The sequence below is a fragment of the Equus quagga genome, chromosome 4, assembly GCF_021613505.1.
Source record: "Equus quagga isolate Etosha38 chromosome 4, UCLA_HA_Equagga_1.0, whole genome shotgun sequence".
Lineage (NCBI taxonomy): Eukaryota > Metazoa > Chordata > Mammalia > Perissodactyla > Equidae > Equus > Equus quagga.
In genome coordinates this window covers 9,082,537-9,103,439 of record NC_060270.1, presented here as the reverse complement: position 1 = coordinate 9,103,439, position 20,903 = coordinate 9,082,537, and the positions used below count along the sequence as shown (strand labels likewise).

General features: G+C 38.1%; 1 protein-coding gene across 2 annotated transcripts in view; it reads right to left on the bottom strand.

Moving 5' to 3' along the window:
• Window positions 1-20,903, bottom strand: part of ALCAM (activated leukocyte cell adhesion molecule) — a 186,084-nt gene that overhangs the window by 37,898 nt on the left and 127,283 nt on the right. For both annotated transcript variants that reach the window (XM_046658819.1, XM_046658818.1), the window contains exons 2-6: window positions 15,990-16,090; window positions 12,070-12,289; window positions 5,480-5,544; window positions 3,894-3,981; window positions 3,259-3,441 (exon numbers count right to left, since the gene is read on the bottom strand). In XM_046658819.1, coding sequence (XP_046514775.1) covers window positions 3,259-3,441; window positions 3,894-3,981; window positions 5,480-5,544; window positions 12,070-12,289; window positions 15,990-16,090 — 657 coding nt within the window. The remainder of the gene's footprint in view (window positions 1-3,258; window positions 3,442-3,893; window positions 3,982-5,479; window positions 5,545-12,069; window positions 12,290-15,989; window positions 16,091-20,903) is intronic.

Below are 20,903 nucleotides of genomic sequence, written 5' to 3'. Positions count from 1 at the left end.
TCTGTTCATTGGAGCCAAGATGCAACTTTCAGTCCACTTTGGTCATTTTTGTGGAGGAAATAGGGCTCAAGGGTATTCTTTATTAGAGGCTACTGCTCAACAGTAAGATGCTAAAGAAATTAAAGGGTAGCGGACCTAGATCAGGAGAGAATCTTACATCTCACTGCTCTCTATATTCTTCTACACAGGAACCAAAAGAATCTCCACAAATTTTTTTCTCCAATCTCTCCATTTAGCCTTCTGCCTAGCTGTTTATTCATTTGTTTAGTTAATATTTATTTCGTGCAGGCACTAAGTGCTGGAATTATAAATTTGAAAACAGCATATTCCTTGCCTTCAATGAACTTCCGGTCTATTTATGATGACACTAAACTTAACAATGAAGACCATAACAGCAAAAAAAACTGCACGTGATGTAAGCAGAGTGATCACCGATAGCTTATAGATGCATCAGACTGGGAAGCTTCCAGTTAGAATTGGCCCTGGAGCTGGATTTTGAAGAGTAAATGTTTGCCAGATAATAAAGGTAAACTGGTGCCAGCATGTGGATAGACACGTTAGTAGTATCCTACAGCAGGAATCTGGAAGATTGGACAGACTATAGAAAGTACAGTGAAGTAAATGGTTCATGTTAGACAGCGCAGGACCGCGGGACTCAGATACACTGAATCAGGAGCGTGAGGATTAACCTGAGAGAGCTGGGGGAGTCAGTGAAGAGCTTTACTCACAGCAGTAACATGGTCACATTTGCCTCTAGAAAGATATTTTATGGCAGCAGCGTGGAGGGAGTTTGGGGTGAATAGACAGGAATACTCTTTTGGAAATGGTGTGGAAATGCAGGCAATGAGTTATGGTGGCATAATCTTTGGCAGTGTCAGAGGGCAGAGTCAAATAAACACAAAGATTAGAGAGCTCAAGTCTATAAAATCTGGACTGAATAGGGTGAGGCAGGAGTGGACTGCTGCATCTTTCTCAAGAAGAATTGATCCAATTTCTTTTCTTGAGTGTACTCTTCCATCCTTTCCATCTAGCTCCCTCCTTCTCTTCTCTAAAGTCATCCTAGAGGAGTGGTTCTCCAAGTGTTGTCCTCAAATGAGCAGCATTAGCATCACCAGAGAGTTTGTTATAAATGCAAAGTGTTGGGCCCCTCCCCACACTTACTGGGTGAGAAACTTTAGAACAGGGTCCAGCGATTCATCTAACAAGTCTTCCAGATGATTCTGATGAGCACTAAAGTCGGAGAATCACTGTCCTTGGGCACCTGAGCTTTTAGGACAGTTTACTGAGTTCCCGTGTCACCTCCACTTGCAACCTTGCATTGACAATTTCCTTCTGATGGAGGTGTCTTATTTTTCTATTGGAGTATTAAGCTCTTTGAATGTCAGGAATATGTCTTAAATACTTTTTTGTCTTCTTCATGAAGCCCAGCACTGCATACATTGAACCCTCTTAAAAGCCGTGCCAAATGCACCCCACACAGCCAGTCACAGTAAAATCATTTCCTTCTTATTCATCCAAGGACTTTTCTGCCTGCGCAGCTCCTCGCGTCTGACACTCACGTACGTTCCTGCTCTCCCTTAAGCCAATTTCCCAATCCTTATTAGTCATCTCGATGTTCTTTCCTATCTTGTACTCCTGCACTTACACCAAGATAGTCTATTTCCAATTGAATATTTTGAACAAACTGAATCTGCTTTCACTTACAGAAATAACAGCTTGATTTTAGATAAGCTGTACATGATGAAATTCTCTCAATCTTCACCTTTAAATCAAGTTGAAATGTGTTTACAAAGTTTAAGGCAAAACAATCCTTTATAGTTAAGGCAAGTGGAATTTCAGTTTTGTTCTTACATAAGGTTCTGCCCTTTATGGAGCCAAAACAGAAATGTAGATGAGAGAAAATTCTCCTAAGGCTCAACTAGCATTTCTTCCCCTTCTCCAGAATAGATGCTGAAGTATTAGGTTATTCTACGACATATGGCAGTATTACAAGAATTCCTGACTCACTTAAAAAATAATAATAAAATTCTTTCTTGCCTTTTTCCCAAAAAGATATATTTAGCTCTATGAGTATGTAGTAATAATGATCACATAGTAATAATGACAACAGTACTTAATAACGAACATTTAATGTGCGATACAGTGTGCCATTTTAGATTTGTAATTTCACTTATTCTCCATAATGACACTATGAGTTAAGTATTATATTTTTCCCATTTCAAGATAAGAAAACTAGACCTAGAGTGGTTAAGCTACACTTCTAGACACACACAGTAATTGACAGCGCTAGGATTGGACAGCCAGCATGTTTACTCTTAGTCATTCTATTTCCTGGCGCCTGTCTTACAGGAAGGAGCACAGCCTTGGAGAAAAGGACTCTAACTGAGTCTCTATAGCTAATTTAGAGCAAGTCTCTGGGCCTCACTTTACCTCAGTAAAATAATGGAGTTAGACCAGATGATCACAAAAGTTCCTTTGCAGACTAATAGTCTATGATTCAAATCTATGCAATAAAGTTAACCAAAATCTCCGGGAATACGACATTCTATTTAATTCATGCAATTGACCTCATTCTTAAAATAAATCTCTTCATTAAAAGGGAAATCCTTTATCTAGAAGACCAACCAGTCATAAGCCTCCATTCATCTGTCATTCATTCGGAAAACCATCAGACGGCATTTTGAACACCTACAAAATTCCTGGCTTTGTGCCAGGCCTGAGGACTACCAGAAGGGATTGGACTAAATTAGAGATCTTGGGTTTTTTTTTCCCTTTTTCTCCCCAAAGCCCCCCGGTACATAGTTGTATATTCTTCGTTGTGGGTCCTTCTAGCTGTGGCATGTGGGACGCTGCCTCAGCGTGGTTTGATGAGCAGTGGCATGTCCACACCCAGGATTCGAACCAACGAAACACTGGGCCGCCTGCAGCAGAGCTCGCGAACTTAACCACTTGGCCACGGGGCCGGCCCCTAGAGATCTTGCGTTAAGGAACTTTAAGGAACTCAGCATCTAGCAGAATACAGAAGAAGTGCTCATAAATAAAACGAAGTAGAGAGTGAAGGATATCATAAGATAGGTAAGCATTTATTCTATAGGTCTTGCAAGGAGGAAGACATTATTTGAGTGCCATGAAGTAGGGACTGGAGGGGGTTGGAATTAAATCCAAAGAGCATTTGGGTTGGGACTTAAATGATTAATAAGTATCTGAATATTCTTTCTAATACATTAAAATTGCATAATTATATGTTGAGTTACTTACAGTAAATATCAAAGACTGCTTGTTCGGAATGAACTGTCTTCTGGCCAGATGGTCCATAGTATGTCACAGAGCAGGTGAATGGAACATGTAAGTCAGCCTTGGTTGTCTTGTACTCCAGGGATGAAGTCATTGTGTAGAGCTGAGTTACTGGATCCATTTGCTTTTGAAAAATTATGACCACCGCTGAAAAAAATAAAGAACACAAATAATAGGATCTGTCATCAAAAAAAATTCAGAATTCTTAATTAAATATCACAACACCTTTGAGAAGTGGTTTTGTCCTTCTAACTGTATTTAACAGGAGGGAAAATTGACATGTACTGAGGTAAGATGTCTTTTCGAAACCATGAGTCAGAGACATAGACAGAAATAGAATCCTGGAATCCTATCTCCCACTCACTATAATTAACTTCTAGAACATGCTATACATAGAAATAATTTTCTCTGTTGTTGATTCTTTTGCACAAGGGCTGAAATGCTGTTTTAAAAATCACTTAATGATTTAATAGATACTTCAAGCAACAAAGCATAGGGCAACACATTTAGATGCAGGAGATAGTGAGTTTAAGAATGCCAACACAAGAGGAAGTCAAAACAGGGCATCTGAATGTATTGTCCACTTCATTCAGACCCACCTCCTTCAAGGGGTTGTAGAACTTTTCCACTCCTATACCATGTGATGTTGCCATCTGGATAACTGTCTTTTGAAATGCAGTCACCCAACTGCAAAATAAAGAGGAAAGGTTATTACCTTGGTTCCATCAGTGGTTGTCAATTTGGAAGTCCAGAATCCTCAGGGGATTTTAGAGTTATTCCAAAGGTTTCCTGACCCATTCATTTTCCCAGTACTGACTCAGGACTAAATAAATGCTCTCTTGTATAAAAATAATGTTTTATATTTAAAATTATGGTCTTGCTCATTTAAAAAATATGCAATAGATGCTGCTACTATTAATAAAAACACATTCATTTAAAAGCATTTTCAAATTCATTTTGACATTATTCTGGTTTTTTTTTTGGTGAGGGAGACTGGCCCTGAGCTAACATCTGTCACCAATCTTCTTTTTTCTTGAGGAAGATTGTCGCTGAGCTAACATCTATGCCAATCTTCCTCTATTTTGTATGTGGGATGCTGCCACAGTGTGGCCTGAGGAGCAGTGCATAGGTCCACACCCACGATCTAAACCTGAAAACCCAGGGCCTCTGAAGTGGAGCATATGAACTCAATCACTACACCACTGGGCTGGCCCCAGACATTATTCATTTTTAACGTTAACTGAATAACATAACTACAAGAACATCAGCTATTACCATGGGTCATAGACCTGCGGATGTAAGAATCATTAACAGAGCTAAAGGGGGGCTGCCTTTCCAGTTTCTTACTACACATATTTCAGACTACATGTACTTACTAACATCTATAAGCCCCTCCACGTTTCTTCAAATGTGTTTAAACTTTAATATTTAGTGTTTATCAAATAACATTTTGCAGTAAAATTTAATCTGATTCAAAAAACTCTGGACTTGTTTTTTTCTCCTGCAAAGGAAAATTTAGGTATTTTTGGCTAGTGAAAATGAGATTATTAGTCAACTGATGCACGCAAATATGGAGCTTCAGTTTTGTCCCTGCTTCAACACAGCCTCCCTTCAAAGCTCTGCTAATGTGATCACTCAAATCTGAGCTCCTCACGCCTTTACTTCAACTTTTTGCTAGTTTAATTTGTTGAGAAAATGAAGTCCGAAGTCCCTACGTGACGTATGTCTTCTCTTAACCCAGCCTCCTTTACCATTCCAGATGCACCTCTTACTGCACTCTCTTACCCACTGTCTTGGCACCCAAAGTGACAGCAATGCAAGGATCTTGATGTTTCTCCAAATATCATTCTCTTTCACATTGTTTTACTTCAGATTGTTAGAAAGCCCTTTCTATGTTTGCTCTAGAGAAAGTCTACTCATCTTTCATGACTCCATTAAACATTCAGGTCATTCCAACAAGAAAGACGTATGCCTTCTTTACTCTTGTCTCCTTCTCCCTTCAGAAATGGCCACACCTTCCTCTGTGTCCCCCCTCTACCTGAGCAGACCTTCTGACTCTTGCATCTGCAACACTGTCAGCTCCACAAGAGGCAAAGTCTATCTTACTTGTCCTGGCATCCAAGGCCTGGAGAAGGCACTTAATCCCAGGGTAAGTAAAGCCAATTAACCACAAACAAGTTCTTACCTTTTTCAGCTGCTCAGTTTCGAGAAATGGTGCTTTGCTTACAATCTCAGGTTTAGATGGTTGCTCTAAAGTTAAGAAGAGAAAGGTTTTAGGTACATGTAGAAGAATAAAAGGACATTTGTGATTTGACTTATAAAAAAAATAATTCATTTGCTTAAAGCAGAAACACAAGCAACAAAATAAAGAATAGATTTCCCATTTAATCTGTAATTAAGAAATCTGGATAGTCCATCACCTCCAAATATTTGCTTTATTATCTTAAATATTGTTTTAAATGTTTACAACTCCTTTGAATAAAATAATAGTAATGTTTTCTGGGTGCTTTATACAGTGAACATGGATTTGATAGAGACACAGAGGTTAGTGTACTAAATAGGACATATATCTCCAGTTGATTACCATGCCCACTTTCTACTTACCAATGGCTTCCAAGTCATTAGGTGAACACCTGAATCCACATGAATCAAGATCACAGGGGTACTGGTTTAGAATGCAGATTTTTGAGCCCTATCTGGGCTACTGACTCAGAATCTCTTGGGGAATCTTATAAATCTACATTTGTAACATGTTCCATAGGCAATTCTTGGGTGCAATGAAGTTAAGAATCATTGCCCTAAAATCATGAGAAACGCCAAGCTAGTTAAGGGATGGAGAAGCCTAAGTTTCCAATGCATCTCAAACTTTATCTTTGAAGTGAAGTGACAGTACGAAACTATAAAGGTGGGGAGACCTTTCTAAGTTGGAACCTGAGACAATGGACAGAAGCATTTTCAATATAGGAAGTCCTGTAGCATAAATTCTAATAGAGGCTTCAGGAAGGATCAATTAAAAATTGCAGTAACAAAGTGTTATTTAAACTTATTTTAAGTTATTTTATTCTGTGCTGCTAGTTTTCTATCACTGAAGGATTTTTGACTTTTAATTAGCTCTAACAATCAGTCTACAGAAAATAAATATTGCCTCACTGCCACTGATTTTTTTGAGTCATATGGAACAGAATTACTCTATTCGCATATAAACAGACAGATAAAAATAACCAGGTATTCTTCCTTTCTTAGTCTTATTGTTTATCACCTCCAATACTTAAAATTTTGATTACCAAACTACACTAAACTGGCTTTTCTATAATTATTACTTAATTTGGAATTCAGTCCACGTTACTCATGGAATTCAGAGACATGTTACCTACTCAGACAATTACAGAAAACAAGAATGGAGACAAATGTCTTTGGAGCAGCAAAATGGATACCAGCAAGGCTAAATGCAAGAAAATGTAGCTTTCAGGTTAACATCAAGAGTTAATTTCCCCTTTGCAATTATGTTTTATATTATAAATTAGAATAACGAATAATACTACCAAATCTGCCTATGTGTTGAACTCATGCACTTTAATTACAGGAAGGCCTATTTACCATTAGCTCTAAAAATATAATTCTCCTAATACAATTTTCATGACTGATTATCTATTTTCTAGATACACAGACTGGAAGAAAATCACAAGCAAGACAAAAAATTTAAAAAAAGAAATATAGGGGCCGGCTCCGTGGCCGAGTGGTTAAGTTCGCGCGCTCCGCTGTGGCGGTCCAGGGTTTGGATCCTGGGCACAGACATGGCACCGCTCGTCAGGCCACGTTGAGGTGGCGTCCCATATCCCACAACTAGAAGGACCTGCAACTAAGATATACAACTATGTACAGGGGGGGTTTGGGGAGATAAAGCAGAGAAAAAAAAAAAGATTGGCAACAGTTGTTAGCCCAGGTGCCAATCTTTAAACAAAAGAAAAAAGAAATATAGAAGCATACTAAGGTATAACAGAGACAATTACATTAACACAAACAAGAAGTGACACCTAATTGTCAGACATATGAGCAAAACCCTCAAAATATACAGCAATTTCTAAGGAACATATGGTGGGGGATTAAAGTCTTCCCCATATCAGTAACATCATTAATGTTGACAATTATGACTCTGAGTTATCGATAAAATATTAAATTCTCTTTGGAATTTATGCTTTAAGGCAAATGTCTAATATATTTGAGAGAGGACGGCATCCAAAATATTTAAACAGAATGAACATTCTTGGGGCTCACGTAAGTAAGCCAAAGTTCTCTGGGAACTAAAATCAGTTATTTAGTGACACCTCTCTGAGAGCTCAAGAAAGGTAAGATATTATATTAATTTATGTGGTCAATCAAGAGTCAAAATTATGACAAAACTAGAATACAAGGTTTTGTGTTTCTTCTTCAGTAGTACGTATGTCTGGAATATGTGGAGAGATTTGAAAAATCCTCTGAAATAATTAAGGCCTTTAATACAAAACGTGGGTTGGTGGTTTTGACAAGGTGCTACTACCTTCTAGTTCACCAAAATTATATACCAAAACAGTTGGACACACACTTCCTCTTATGAAGAATATATTTCTCTACTTTGCTTTCTAAACCCTGTGATGTTTTATCAATGCCACGTAAGACCATAAAGACTTGGTGTGTTACAATGGCTAGTCCTTTACACATGGCCGTGTGTACTTTGCTTCCAAAAATAGTTTCTAAAATTTATTATTTCAATAAAATGAAACTGTAGCAAACCAAGGGAAACTTGATGAAAGGACGCTTAAAGTTTCAACTAAAATTTACACTGTTATTCATCTTCTTACTTGGAAGAGAGAGTCACAGTGGGTATTGTGGAAGTAAGGCTAATACCTATTGCATTTCTTAGAGTTATTTTTTCCTTAAACTTTGTTTCAAAACCGTTACATTAACTAAACATTTTGCATGCAATCTTCTCTTATATTAGCTTCTAACAATCGATGAGTGTTAGTTGGAGGACCATAAAAGAGGACACGTACTATTTTAGCAAAATTGCATATTGATTCCAAAGTGTTTAAAAAAAACTTTACATGAATTATGTCTTAATATGATTCAATGATTCATAACCAAGTATAGAACTGAAAGGAAAAGTCATGCCACAAATTTATTTGCATTATTAAAATAATCTTGTCAAGGGTTCTCAGGGCCAGGTGAGGACGGAGTGATGAATACAAGACTGCTCCGTATCACCCACTATGGACAGTGTTATTATCAAAACCACACACAGGACAGCTCAACAGGATACGGCAGGAGAGCAAGGAAAGGAGGTGCACTGGTTACATTGACTCGAGAGTGTTTCTCTCAGGACTTTGTCAGCAATCACCCCTCATAAATCCTGGTGTATTTAAAGTAAACCATTGTGAGCATGGAATCATAGTTTGCTTTTCTCAGGAGATGGGAAAGAGTTTTTTACATTTAAAGAATCAAAATGAAACAGTGGAGGTCTCATTTGTTAAATAGATCATTTTCTGCTTTCTTCATTCCAAAAAAAAAAGATTACTTGCAGTTGATTAACTTTCATGGGGAGGGTGAGAGGACGGATGCTCAATTCTGATAAAACACTGAGCACAGTACCCGAATGAAAGCTCTAAAATAACTGTGTGAAGCCAACTAGCACTGTCCATCACAGAGAAGAAAGAGCTGGTCCAGCTGTATCCAGACTGTATGTCACGGGAACAGTCTTCCTTTTCACACCCCAGACCCCAGAGTACAAGAGGGCTTGACAGATTAGCCTGGGCTGTGGTTTTCAAATGCCTTTTTAGAGCTGGGGTCCTCCCATATCTTTTTCCCTGTGAAAGAACTATCATGAAAAAACTTTGCAATACTGAATGGGTGGAATTCTAGCTAATCTGGTAGAAGCAGCTCCTCACCATCCTCAGCTCTCTTGATTAGCTCCTCAAGAGGACCCCAGGGAAACCACCACCTAATCCAGGGCACTCATCTTACTGATGAGGATGGAATCGTAGCCCCAGACTGGTGAAGTGACTTGCCCAAGGCCAGAAACCAGCAGCAAATCTAAGCCAGCTAGGTCTCCCGATGACCAGGACAGCGATTTTCCATTATACCACTGACAGCCAATTGGCAATCTGGGCACCCACGTGACCCCTAAGACTTCTGCACAGTGATTGGACTGAATCTTTGGGGACTTTTAAGGGTCTGCTCTTGTTTCTGAATGATTTTATTAACGTCAACGATGCATTAAGTGCAAATACAGTTTGATTTTGATGACATTCAACTACTAAAAGATAAAAGGCTGTATTAGTGCACAAAGCACGTGCCTCATTTGGATCTGGGCTGCTTTCTGGCATGAGTTCTTGCATCTGAGGTACAGTTTGAAACTCAACAAACAGACCTACATCGGAGATAACAAAGTCATCAGTCAGGGTCTCCAATTTGAATAAAACAGTTTGATTTTGCCCATGAGGATGGCACTGCAGCAAGCTGATCGGATTAGCTCACATTAACCGTACTCAGTTCTGTGGTACACATTGCATGTTGCTAGGTGATTCAACAGAGGGGGACAGAGGACTGACTGACGAGCCTAGTAACTCTTAAATGACTGTAATATACACATGCAGAAAATGGAAGCCTCCTGTCACAGCTGCCGTCTGCTTCACAAAAAGTCACCCAAAGTAAATTCATTATTTTCAAAAAAGCAAAGACCCTAAAAGCTCTTGCAAACACTTTCTTTATCATGAGCTGTGCTCTTCATTTTATTGGGCTTGGAGTGTCCCACGGTTTCTGGTATAAAACGCCATTTTCAAGAGTGTGTAACTTGTCTATTTAAGTCTCCCTGGCCCAGAGCCTGGAATGCAAATTCTGTTTCTGAGAGCCACTTTGTTTTCAGCAACATTCAAAGGAGAAGGAGTAGGGGGTGCTATCGGTATGCAGGGTGTGAGTTTGTTTTCACAATCATAGAAATCCTCTGTGTTCCAAAACAGCTTACACATTTTATCGAATTAGACCAACTGAATTTTTTTCAGATTGCTGCATGGCATTTTTTTCTTAAAAAGAGGATATTCTGAAAGCTGTCACAATGATTCTTCCAAATGAAACAACTTGGATTTTCTCAACTTCCTTATATGCTATCTTGATATTTGGTAATTTTAACAGAGTAAAATAAGAAACCTGACAATGACAAATCAATACACATAACCTTTAGAGGGCTGCGATTAGATCTTGATTATATCTCTGGAGCTACTGTGCTATATTCCTGATACATGCTTATATTTATGACCTCACAGCCTATTAATCAAAAAAATTTTGGTTGCTCCCGAGAAAAAGTGTTCCCAGCAGGGTACCATCCATCTTTCTAATAATATCAAAGTGAAAGAAAAGAAAAGAAAAGAAAAGACATGGGACATTGGCAAATACAGGATGCAGATTATTTGGGTTTAATGGACGGGGCATGGCAACCAAGCACTTGGTACTTGGTTTGATTCTTAAAATGGTTGAGAATGGTGGATGGTTTCTGGAAAGTACCTTCTAAACTGAAAGCCAACCAAGTGAAACATGTAATATGCTTTTACAAGGTTCTTCTGGAGAACAAAGGTTTCCTTTGATAGTATACGCACTTTTTGAGTCTGTGTCATAAGCCTATAGGAGCTTTGAAGTCCATATAAATACTTAAGGGACAGTCCTACTTAGCTGCATAGGCTATTACAGAGAAACAGGAACACTCCGTGGACTCACTGTGAGTAGGAAGGCCCTCTGGGTTTCTTTCTTCTCTATTTATTTTAATAATTTCTAGGGGCTGTCAAGTTATCAGAAAGCAGAGGGAAACATTGGAGAAGTGAGACCTCTAATTAAAAAAGACTGGCATTCTGAAGCTCCTGAGACCTATTTTTCTCCCTGTAATTTCTAAAATATTATGATGTAACAGAGGTGGGACTTTTTATTTGAATATTAAAAGATAAAATGCTTTAATGAGAACTTCTCAAGTCATTCATTTGCATAGCTATTTGCACAGCAACATCAACTATATATTATCATTAGGCAAAGTAACTTTGCCATAATGACTACAGGAATTATTCCAAAGTTTCTTCTACAACCTTCTCTTCTGCCAACCCTACTACACTTTTTTCCCTTAGCATGTCCACATACACATTCAGGGCTGGTGCACTTCTTTATTGTAGTGCAATTTTCTAAACCAGCTGACTACTTTGAAGATGTAAATCAACAAACATTAAAGATGAGGATGTGTGTGTGTGTGTGTGTGTGTGTGTGATACACACACGTATAGATAGAAAGCTTAGAGCTCTAAGTCATAAGACAGTTTGTATTTGCCTGCATTTTACTGTTTTATCTACCAAAATGTCAATTTTGTATGGTTCAGCCTAACACATATATATGTATGCATGATATACATGATTGTGTATGTATCATGTATCTTTGCATATATCACAAAACATTTATTTGTACATGTCAGTGAAAGTTAAAGATCACGTGCCAGTCTTCACTTAGTAGTACTTTATATCACGGGAAATTTTACCCAACAAAACAAGAGAATGTTCTTTTAGCTTCTCATGGCAAAACTCCTTTTTGAATTTCAGGTGTTTTGTTTTTCTTGCCGATAGCATGCATGGACAGAACGACGATCGCTAGAGGTCCTCTGATATAGGTGCCCGCTCTGGAGACACTCCAGAAAGCTCAGCCATCTTTCTAAAGAACATTTTCTAGCCCCAGCCATCAGTCCCACTTAGCAGTTACACTGCAGACACTTACTGAACACCTTGACTATCGTGGGCGCCTCAAACACGTTGTCCTCAGTGACTAGCATGCACACAAATCTCTTCTCATCGCTGATTCTTGCGTTACTGATGGACAACGTGTAGTTTTCTGAGAGGCTCAGTCTGTCTTTGTACTCTGGGACATCGTCATACTGCACACTTTTCTTTGTAGAGGACCTGAAGGCAATAAATACTGGGGACCCATCGGGTTTTTCCTAAAAATGAAAATAACAATAGATTTAAAAACAAGCATACTCAGATATTTCAAGATTACATCCAGAATAACAAAACATCCTTGGCCATATTCTTCCACCAACCTTTATAGGTCTGTCCAAGAAGAATAATTTTGGATACGAACCTCATATAAATCTTTGGTTTGGAAAATATCTTTTCGTAAGAGAAGCTGTAAGTTCTTTCACAGGTTATCAGTTTAAATATGGGAAATTGAGAGGATCAAGTTCTAGGGATCTGAGCTTTTCTTGCATCTGGAGGATAGAATTAGCGACTATTTTGAAACTGTCAAGGGCTAGCCTTATGTCTAATATAACAGAAAATAACAGATGGAAACATACAAATGTACAGAATGATATCTAGCTAACCATCACAGCAAACCATACCATTGGGCTGCAAACGCTTGTTTAGAAATCCTGGGCAATTATCTTTTGCATATCACTTACTTTAATTCACACACTTTAATTAAATGTCCACACCTTTCAGTTTCAGCCGAAACTGACATAGCTGACCTTTACACATAACATAGTTTAATGAGTCTTCAGGGAGGAACAGCATTTGCCCTTGTGAAACAATATGTCCATTAAGCAACAGAATCAGATTAATCACTAAAATCCATAGTTTTGCCATCTGAGTTATAAAACTTAGCTCAAAGGGCTTTCATACAGAAATTTATTATAAAAATAAAACGTAATCTGGCATATACAATTATACTAAGAGCACTGAGACATATAATTCATTTCTTCCTCTGCTCCCACAAAAATTCTCTTATCTAATAAGCAATTTAATCTAAAATAGAGGCCAATCCCTCTTCTATTTACCTCACAAGGCCTTTTTTGAAAATAAAATGATACAACATTTTAAAGTGCATAGCAAATTTCAAGGTTCTATTTTAAAAATTATTCATATTTATTACTGTTATAGACTAAATGTTTGTCTCCCTACCCAATACATATGTCAAAGCCCTAAGCCCCAGTATGTTACTTTGGAGGTGTAATTACTCTGAGAAGTAATTAGATTTACATAAGGTCATGAGGATGGTGCCCTCACGAAGGGATTAGCGCCCTTACAAGAAAAGGAGGAGACATGAGCGCTCTCTCTCTCCATGAGAAATCAAAGAGGTCAGAGGAGTAGAAAGTAAAATGGCAGCTGTCTGCGAATCAGGAGGAGGATCCTCACCAAGCATCTTCCAGCATCTTGATCTGGACTTTCCACTTCAGAACAGTGAGAAATAAGCATCTGTTGTTTCAGCCCCCAGTCTATGGTATTTTGTTATAGCAGCCCAAACTAAGACAATTAAGAAGCTAATCTTGGCGGCCAAAGTTTTAGTTGATTGAATATCTGAACACATCAATAATATTTTCCTTAAATCTTTTAATTTTGTCACAAGTTCGTAATGCAAATCCTTACCCTGAATCATTCTTTCAGTAAGAGAAATATGTGAGACGAGTACCTTAAATTTCTGTATTCATTCACTTATGCAACAAATAATAGTTACTAAATTTTGAGCATTTAACTAAAGGCCACGTACTCTCTTTGGGCCTCCCATGCATTAATTGATTCAATACTCATAACAACCCTGTAAGTTAGAGTTCTACCATTAGCTCCATTTACAGATTAGACAATGCAGGCAGAGGCTGGTTAACTAACCTGTCCAAGGGCCCAGCTAGCGTATCTCAGCAGAGCCAAGACCGGAGCCCCGCCTCCCAGCTCCACTCCGACTGCCCTGGACCACTCTTGATGGCCACTGGATGCCTCTTCTGTACCAGGCCCTGAGGTAGGTGCTGGTGAAGAGGTGGTGGGAGTGGGGTACGGAGGGACACAGGGAGCCAGCACCTCCATTCCTACAGAGATCACCATGCGGTAGGGGAGAAACTAATCCGTCCTTCCTCTACGTTTTCACTCTCTCCCAACCAGCCCTTTGTCTTCAGCTACTTTAGAGCTTGAAGACTATGGCTGCAAATCAGTACAGCACATGGTACTTCCAATGGATCACATCAGTTTATTGCTGAAGATTTTTGCTTAATTAACAACTTGAAAATTGCCATTGTTGTTCGTGCCATTGTGCCAGTTCAGTTTGGGTGAAAATTATTCCCTGGGTTATGGTCAAAAATGTCTGTGATCACAGAAGTTTTTCACCATATGTGTTCCATTGATTCTGGCAGTCAGCTTGACTCAACAGGTGAATTATGTGGTAGTCTCCCAGACCCTTAGGATTTTAGGGGTGTGAATAGACTTTGTCCTCATAGGCCTTAACTTCATATTCCCACTTTTATATGGAACCAAAAATAGTTCAAAATTACCCAAGGTGAGCTGGATCACAGGAGGAGAGTACAGAAAGGTGCTATGCCACCTCACTTCCTTTCTCTCCATTCAAACGTCCCTCCCACAAGTACAGTGTGCTTAGACCTTCGCAGCCCCACAGCCACAACAGCCTACATTTTTCATGCAATTACCATGTACCAAGTACTAGGTAAGTATTCTGATATGAATTACTTCAAGTAACCCTCACAACACTATAAGGAAGATTATTCTTATCATCTCACTTTATAGATGAGGAAAAGGGGATTAATTCACTTGTCCAGAATCCCACAGCTATTATATGGTAGCACATGTTGGTCTCACTTCAGAACCCATATTTTAAAAGACTGTGCCTTACCACCCTTGGAGTGCAACCTTAAGCACATTTCCCAAAGTGTGTTCTGCAGAATGTTTGTTCTTGGAGATATTTGATGGGAAAAGTGTATGGTTAAATAAGCCTAAGAAATGAATCAAACTCAGACAACTCCTATCGTGTTTTACTATACGAAAGGCTCTGAGAAGTGCTGCAATAAAGAAACTTTTCGAAAATTATTTGACCGTCAAATCCTTTTCCTATTTCAATACCACTTAATATTTCAAGGAGCTGGGGAAAATTTGCCGTTGTGTTCAAGGGAACATATTTCTGCTTTAAGCTGGCAAACTACCATGAGCCTCATGTGATCCAGCCCTGGGAAACTGTGCCACACGGGCCCCTTTTGTTGGTTTTGGTAATTAAGTAGAGATTTTCATCAGTCAAGGTTACCTAGCCACTCTACATCCACCTACCAGGATATCTACCCTCCATTTCCAGAGCTATCCGTACCTCAATACCTGAGAAAATATGAATTTGCTATATGCTATATCCATTTTTTAATGGATAAAATCAACAATGTTAAATATAAAAAGAACCTACCACAGCCACACAATTCTAAGACAAAATACCAGAAACAAGCTTGTAATGCTGATGACTAATTCCCAGTGAGTGCTTGGTCCTCTGGCTACTGGTGTATCTCGCCTTGGCAGTAGCCACACCAAACAGAACACGAGCATGTAGAGAAGGGCTGGCCTCGCCCGCCAGGCTCTGCCCTGTACTCCACTGAGTTTCTTCTGGAACTCTACCCCTAACACTTAAGGTTGAATTTCTCAGACTAATATGATCTAGCAGTTACATGTTTATTGGCTTTATTTTAAAATAGCATTTGTTAGGTAAGACTTAAGAATTACTATTTTGACATATTCAACATATTTATTCTACCTTCCTCCATTTGTACCCACAGTTGAATATTGTCATTATGTTCATTTGAAATTCACATTTAGTCACAAGAGGAATTTTATTTCAAAAACTAGAGGCAATTAACCAAGTCCAAGGTAGGTCACACTTACATATTTCCATTTGCCAAACATGAGGTTCTGAGGTACGCTGAGTCGGCAAGGCATGATAATAGTGTCTCCATAGGCTGAATTTACAGTATCCCATCCAAGGCCTTTAGAAAAAAGGAAAAAAGGAGAGAGAAGATTTTAACTGTCTTCTTGAAGTAACAGAGTAAACAGCTTCAGCTCAAGTGCACGTCCTAACGAAGGTTCTCCATTACAATTTTATCATAACATACAAAAAGTACTAAGCTAGAATATACCTCCTATTTAAATACCAAAAGTTCTTAATTCACTACTAAGCCTTTGAATGTCACAGAATTCAAATTTATAGACCCCCCACTTTTACCAGGGAACAGATGAGTAGTGTATTCCAAAGGAGCATAGTGGAACCTCAGGGTGTCCGTAGGAAAAAAAGTCCACTATATTTCATAGACGTGTGGGACAAAGATTAACATGCTTAAAATTCTCAAAGCTAGCTTTAAACGTATTTGTTTCATTTGAAAATACTGTCAAATTTATCTTCTGGAAAATTTAAAAAACTACTAACACCTAAGAACTAATAAATATAAGACCACAACTGAAGTTTAATTATAAGGAGGAAAATGGGCATGCAAATGGCTTATTTTATAGTTGTAATGGCTAAAATACTAGTTGTAATTTTAATTTTACATAAAATATTAACATGGTAAGAATTTATACTACGAAAATTCTTCATAAAGTGTTGTTTTCAAAGTGATTGCCCTGCATTTCTGGTAGACAATCTAACTAAAACCAAAGTTTGCTACTAAGGTACAGAAAACTTACTGGTATTATTTAATTCTTTATTGGGAAAAAAACGTAAATGATAAATAATTAAGTTGTCAAAAACCCCACAATTTTTGCACATGTATATAACATACTATTCAAATCTATATATATTCATGAAGTTTAAAAAAACTCAGGCATTTAACTTGACAATATTAGTTAAAAAACATCTCAGATTCTCTTTACCTCATTTTGTTTACAGTGATCTTTAAGATTAAGTACTTTTACAATTAAATATCTACTAAGATATGTCATAATTGGATATAGAGTGTGAAGGGGTAACTTTATTTTATAGTGTAGAAAAAAAAATGATATTTTGTCCAGCAGGTGGTGCAAAAGTGCAAAGCTAAAGCAACCCACAGCACATAAATAAGACCATCTCAGGACGCTGAAGAAGCAAGGCAGGGTGGAGACCGTCTGTCACTGTTACCCATCCGTCACGACGCATACAAAAATTTCATATAGAGATAAGAAGTCATTACCTTTAGTGAAGAAAAAAAGCTAATAAAATTCCCATTTTAAAATTCTGTCAACTGAGGAGACTACTTCCCCTGAAAGCAATTTTGCCCCAGTGAACAAAAACATTGCAAAGAAGACAAATATCACGTAAATGTGCCACACAACCACTAGTTTCTAGCATTTTTAACATTGTTAAAATAAAGAATACAAAATACAAGCCATGAGAATGTGTTATTCACTTGCTATTCGAGACGAGAGGTTTACTAAAATTGTTTATTACATATTCAGTTTTATAATAAAAAATTACCTCAATAATTTTTAATTGTTTAGTGTTCCCCATACTCTAATTTTAATTCCTTTTTCTTCAAAACATTGAAAAGCTTACGACTGTAGATAAAGAAATGGTCTCTTCAGCCTTGTTAAAATAAAAATTATGATGGTTTCAATATGTGGTTGTAGACATACAAACTAATGACAGTTAAGAAATTGCTTTATTTCACAATACAGGGCTTGTTTTCGACGATACTTTGGCTCCCAAATGTGGAACTTCTACCACGTATTTTAAGATCTATTTATGCCCTATTCAGGAAACCATTTTGTAATTTAATATTTTGTTTCTTCATCAGTATATAGCAAGGTGCTTAAATATGTAATAACTAAAATGATGTGGATCTATACCTTAAATTACAGCAGGACATGCATCTCTAATAATCTCCTAACATCACAAAGGACACCTTCTTTTGACAACTGACGGTGCTCTCATGGTGGGTCAAGAAGTGGAAACGGTTTACAGAGCTTAGGCACAAATGAGGTGAATCCTTTGCCAGGTATAGGAAAATATGAAAACTCTTTTTCCAAAAAATTGAATGTTTTGTTCTTTCTTACAGACCATTTTTCTTTTCTCTGACCTACAGAACTTTAACGTGCTATGTATACCCCAATTTTATAACAGATTTAAAGCTGTATGGCTTTCAAGTACATAGTGAGTTAGCATGATGAAAGTCATTACAACAGGGAAGGAACCATCTCTCTCTCTCTCTTTTTTTTTGTTCCTGAGGAAGATTAGCCCTGAGCTAACTACTGCCAATCTCCTCTGTTTCCTGAGGAAGACTGGCCCTGAGCTAACATCTGTGCCCATCTTCCTCTACTTCATATGTGTGACGCCTACCACAGCATGGCTTGTCAAGTGGTACCATGTCCGCGCCTGGGATCTGAACTGGAGAACCCTGGGCTGCCAAGAATCGGAACGTGCGTACTTAACCCCTGTGCCACCGGGCCGGCCCCAAGGGACAATCTCCTTTTAATCTTTGTGTCCCCAGAAACAATGCCTGGCATTGACTGGGCATCTAGTAGAATGGTTTCTCATTTGAATGTTGTGGAGTCCTTTCCATTTTGATTATCAAATCAACCTCTTTGAAAACAGGGAGGAGTTGATAACACTGGAACTTCGAGAATTCTTATTCCTACCACATACTGTAAAGGCTGTCACATAGTGTCTTCAATGTTCCAGGAAAATGGGTTTGTGTGTGGATGGCACTCTGTTTTGATGAGAAACAAATACAAAGCAAACATTTTTATAAGAGTTCATGGATGAAACTATAGGAGAGAACACTCCTCCCTTCCCTTTCCAAAGAAATTAAGGTCTATTTGCGCTCTGTGATTTGTGAATGATACTGTACAATGCCTTTTTCCTTACTTGTGATGACCACAAAGCAAAGAGCTGTTTTTTAAAAGTAGTTGAAAGTTCACGGGTTGGGCCTTTTATTGACAACTTGATATCCGAAATCAGCCACGACTGGACTCCTTAGAGCATAACAACATAAGGAGAAGAAGACACGGGCAAGGAGGGCAGGAGGGAAAAGGCCAACAGTTACAGACAGCACTGGTCCACAGACAGGGGCAGCATGCATGACGGTAAGTTGGATGGCATTAGGAGCCACGATCATGACGATTTTAGAAATAAAGTTTGCTGTAATCATCAACTTTCCTCTTCCGGTGAGAGTAAACTGACCCCCAGCTTCATCTGATGGGAAGACTAAAGGCTCGGACCTGTGGAGGAGCTCCTGTCTCTAACTCCTTGGGGATAAGTGGCTACAAAGACGACTGTGGTTTGATGAATGAGCATCCTGATTCCTAGAGTCTCAGTCTTTGAGACAAAGTGCCAGTGAGACCCACAGTAGCTGTCAACACAAATGACTCTGTTTATGCTTTACATGGAAGCAAGAGATTCCATCTTTGAATTGCGAAGTCTGAATCGACTTTAGCTTACTAGAATTCCCCTGGAATTTTCTCCCTGTAATATTAGTTGGTTAAATTATTCATGATTTTGTAGCCTAGAGATTATTGGACACTATTGCAAATATGGAATGTCTATGATGTCTTTCCTCAAAGAGGCTAAATATAAAATATACAAGGAATCTGTGCGTACACGTGTGTATATTTCCGTGTGGTCTATGTCATATCTACGTGCATGTGCATATGTTATAAGATGCTTTAAACTGAGCTAGAAGCCTTCTGTATGAAATGTGTTCTATAAATTTAAGGTACTGTTATTAACTGTTAATATTACTGTTGTTATCAAAATATCCTGACAAAATAAAACAAAAATTATTATACTTGAAGGGCAGTGTGTAATTATTTAAGCATTTTTAATGAAGAGTTATGAACTAAAGATAAAGAGCAATAGAACTAGAAAGGTTACAGAGTAGAACCCAGTGAAAATACAATGGGAAAAGCACAGCAAAATGAAAAGCTCTTGACTAAATAATTTCAACGTATACAATCACAGGCCAGTGATCATAAAATACAAGACAGCTAAACTTACGCACTTCTTATAGCAAATAATTTAACTAGGCACTGAAACAGACTTTGGTAAAATTTTGATGTTGGGTAAACATTTTTATTTCTAATTGAACTAGTAAAAATGCAATAATTTTGGTTATATTGGTAAGATATACTTTTTCCGTATAAACATTCTTAAGGACTGTTAAGTTCAGAGCACTCATTCTCTTTGCATTGCTGACACATAGACATTTGAGTTGAGGTAGCTTAAAATTCAGAATCTCCTACCACATTTCCAGGAGAATAATGTAGAAAAATAGGGTGAGAATTAACCAGGCTATTTTTACCTGCTGTAATTTAGCGTGCTTAAATATTTTTATTGCACTGATATTTTAACAGCATCATCATTCTTAAAAGCGTTTTTGAGCTCTGTAGCTCCGTTATGTGTCATAGAAGGGTTAATCACAATTACATTTGGCTCAGAAGACTAAAGTCCAGTTCTACACAAATTTGAGAGGAATTTATTTGTGCAGATGAATTGTTGGGGAGAAAGCAGGTACAAATGAGAAGGTTATCCTTAGAAATTACTTTCATATTTGACTGACTTTGACAGAGAAACATGCTATTGTCCCTATTTGCTATGTTAATGAATTAAGATACGCACAACTGTAATTAAACATGTCAATATTTTGTAACATCATTGTATAACAGTGTTTCCCAACCTCGTTACTATTGACATTTGGGGCTAAATAAATCTTCATCATGGGGGCTGGCCTGTGTATTGTAGGATGTTTAGCAGCATCCTTGCCTCTGCCCATTAGTGCCAGCAGCACCCTCCCCCTAGTTATAACAAGAAATCTCCAGTCACGACAAATGTCC